Source organism: Cyprinodon variegatus, unplaced genomic scaffold (assembly GCF_000732505.1).
Source record: "Cyprinodon variegatus isolate N-32 unplaced genomic scaffold, C_variegatus-1.0 Scaffold653, whole genome shotgun sequence".
Classification (NCBI taxonomy): domain Eukaryota; kingdom Metazoa; phylum Chordata; class Actinopteri; order Cyprinodontiformes; family Cyprinodontidae; genus Cyprinodon; species Cyprinodon variegatus.
The window spans coordinates 418,149-421,843 of NW_015151106.1; the positions used below are offsets into that span (position 1 = coordinate 418,149).

General features: G+C 38.1%; 1 protein-coding gene across 1 annotated transcript in view; it reads left to right on the forward strand.

Annotated features, from left to right (window-relative positions):
- Positions 1-3,695, forward strand: part of des (desmin) — a 20,528-nt gene that overhangs the window by 8,685 nt on the left and 8,148 nt on the right. The window contains exons 2-5 of the mRNA XM_015393704.1: positions 1,498-1,558; positions 2,179-2,274; positions 2,453-2,614; positions 2,893-3,018. Coding sequence (XP_015249190.1) covers positions 1,498-1,558; positions 2,179-2,274; positions 2,453-2,614; positions 2,893-3,018 — 445 coding nt within the window. The remainder of the gene's footprint in view (positions 1-1,497; positions 1,559-2,178; positions 2,275-2,452; positions 2,615-2,892; positions 3,019-3,695) is intronic.

A 3,695-nucleotide genomic window follows, 5' to 3' on the forward strand; every position in this document is an offset into this window, starting at 1 on the left:
CTAGCTTGGCCCTAAAACTCTCCTTGAACCCCAGTGGGCCTCAGCAGATGGCCGCTCACACTGAGCCTGGTTCTGCTGGAGGTTTCTTCCTGTTCAAAGGGAGTTTTTCCTCTCCACTGTCCCTACAAGCATGCTTAGTGTGAGGGATTGCTGAAGAGTCAATGAGTCGATGCAATCAGCTGGTTTTCCTTAGATAGAAAACTTTAAATCAGTCTGACTTGTGTTGTGAATTGGTGCTATAGAAATAAACTGAATAGAATTCTTGCAGAATACAAGTACTGTTGGATAGAAATGTTGGAACAGACTAACTGATGGAGCAGAATGTTTCTATCAGTCTGTGTCAGAGATTTCAGATCCAGGGAGTTACGGTATATTCAAGTACTTTGGGCTTTTTTGCTGATATTGGAGTAATTTCTGATATCAGTTTATAATCAGAACATAACAAAACTCATACTGAACATGTAATCATTGGATAACCCCACATTGATAGAAAAATAAGATTCAAGAGCTGTTCTCTGATTTATTCAGGATTTTCTTTTATTCATTTATTTCTTTTTCTATGTTGTATAGTTGTCACTGTTTGGGGTATTTATCTCAGACCTCTACGGTTTAAACCAGTGATAAACGGGAATAGCGGCAACAGTTGGCAGCAATAGGCATACATATAAAATACATTTCAAAGAAGTATTTATAGAATATGCCAAACACAAATTAAGCAATAGTAATGTTAAATAATAACTGAAAAAAAAATAATGTGCTTGTATTATTTTAAAAATAATATGCTTGTATTTAAAAGTATAATTTGAGTCTTTATCTTCAGATCAGAGCAGCTCTGCTTTCTGATGTTCTTAGTGATGCTGTTGATCAGTGATGTTCTCCAGAACTATAAAGATTAGAGAGGAGTGCGTGTTAGTGCTTAGGTCAGACTAAGGTTAGTCTTCATCGCATGTTTATGCTGCACTCTTCTATAAAAGGAGAGGAATATGGCTCCCACATCTGTCCTTTTTCTTTCTCTGTCTCAAGTTTACATTATTGCTGCCAGTTTTAAAATGATACATAACATGTTGAACGTGCTTCTGTAGTCATAATAAAATACATGTTTAGAAGAACATAAATAGCTTATAGTAAAGAAAAATTTTGATTTTTAGGAGGGATTTGTTTCCTTTTATTGCCATTTATTCCTAAAGCCGAGCTGCTTTTTAAGAAGCCTTTTGAGTTTTAATGAATAAAACAATTGCACATTTCTCACCTTTTGTAATTTCTCTTAATTCTTTCTTCCGTTTTTAGATGATCAGTTTCGACTTTAACTTCTTAGTAGATCATACACTGTATGGAAAACTGTTTTAGAATATAATTATATGCTAATATGTATTTTTCTGCCCTTTTAGTTTAATTTAAGTGCGATTTTTACAGTTTGAGCTGAATGTTTATTTAACAAAGTCTTATATTTTTCAAACTTAGTGCTGCCTTTGTGTAAAAGTCTGTCTGGTTTTGCAGGTTGCATGAGGAGATTTTGCAGAAAGAAGAAGCTGAGAACAACCTGGCTGCTTTCAGAGCGGTGAGCTCCATGCCGTTGCTTTTAAACTGACTTTTTCTGTGAAATTAACATATTTAGAGAATAAACTTGCAGGACTGTATGCTTAAAGCTTAGCATTCATATTTTTTAGTTTGTCTCTTTGCTCTTAATGCTAGAAGGGTTTTCAAGTGAGGACGATTTGTTGGTTTGATTCCTTAATGTGGGCTCATCAGCAGAAAGTTTCATTTAAATCTGTGTGAAAGTTCAAGAAAATGGTTTATTTTGCTTTCAATATTTTAGAGTAAAAAAAGGGAATGTATGTAAAACAGGGAACTTCTATTTATTGACTTGTATGAATTCTAAATAGCTTCTCAGTGAAATTAATATTATTTAATTTTTAAACTGTTTTCTGTCCCTTCTTATGCAAATTCATTAACTTTATGTGGTTTATGTTGTGTAACCAGGAGCATTTCTTCATGCACTGTCTAAAAAAAATGTTTCTCAAACTGTTTCAAAGCTGTTAAAATCTAAACTTCCAGCATAAAATCAGACCCATTCTTTAGCTTTTAGACAATATGAAGCATATCAAGTCATTTTAGTTTTTTCTAACAGTCTCAGAGGAAGAGTTAGTCTCAGCTGCTTTCTGTTTCTGACTGCTGCAGGATGTGGATGCTGCCACTTTGGCCCGGCTGGACCTGGAGAGACGCATTGAGACGCTGCAGGAGGAGATTGCCTTCCTGAAGAGGATCCACGAAGAGGTTTTCTGCTCCTGCTTCTCTTTTCTCAGTACCTTTCTTCACATTACAGAGCTGCACTGGAACAAAAAACATTTCTAAGATGTGACATCTGAATTAAACTAAGATACAAACTAACTCCAGTCAAACCTCCATGACTCAAACAACAGAGCTGTTATCGTCCCTCTTTGTTCCTCTGCAGGAGATCCGTGAGCTGCAGAATCAGATGCAGGAGACTCAGGTCCAGATCCAGATGGACATGTCCAAGCCGGACCTCACAGCAGCACTGAGAGACATCAGGGCGCAGTATGAGGGCATTGCTGCCAAGAACATCGCAGAGGCTGAAGAGTGGTACAAATCCAAGGTTGGACAGAGACATCTTTTTTCTCATTCGGCCTTTTACATTAAAAATTACATCAGAAAATGTTGACATCTGGAAAACCCACTAATTTTTTTAAATATTCTGCATGGTTGCTATCACCTATAAAGTACTACCACTAGAGGTCAGTAAACACATAACCTGAACCCCAGCTCACTGACACAGGAAATAAAATGACACAATATAGTATAATAATAGACTGTAATATTTGAAGAAAATATCCTGGTAAACATTAAGATGATGCAGGACATTTTTCCCTGAAGGTTTCGGACCTGAACCAGGCTGTGAATAAGAACAACGAAGCCCTCAAACAGGCCCGCCAGGAGACCATGGAGTTCAGACACCAGATCCAGGCCTACACCTGCGAGATTGACTCACTTAAAGGCACGGTAGGTGGGACACAGAACGGAATATACAGCTGTTACCTGCATGGAGCTGACAGGTTACTGTCCTCAACTTAGAGGAAACACTCCGAGATCAGAATATCATCTTATAGGTTACTCTTCATGGACAATGCAGGCTACCTTCCAGCAGTTGATCAGATACTTTCCCACAACTTACAGGATGCTTTCCTAGAACATATGGGTCACTCCCAAAAACCACCAGGCTACTTTACCACAATTTAAAGGTTATTTTCCTAGAACCATCAGAACCACAGCTCAGGTAGATAACTATTTCTACAATCTGCAGGTAACTTGAAGTTATGTTATTTTTTAAGAACTTGCAGGACATTGCTGCTGGTTACCAGTTCTCGCTGGACGTACAGGGTATTTTATTAGAATCTACAATGAACTTCCCTATAACTTGCAGGTCTGTCCTGCAACATGCTGGTTACCTTCCTGTAACATGCTGGTTACCTTCCTGCAACATGCTGGTTACCTTCCTGTAACATGCTGGTTACCTTCCTGTAACATGCTAGTTACCTTCCTGCAACATACTGGTTACCTTCCTGTAACATGCTGGTTACCTTCCTGTAACATGCTGGTTACCTTCCTGCAAGATGCTGGTTACCTTCCTGTAACATGCTGGTTACCTTCCTGTAACATGCTGGTTACCTTCCTGCAAG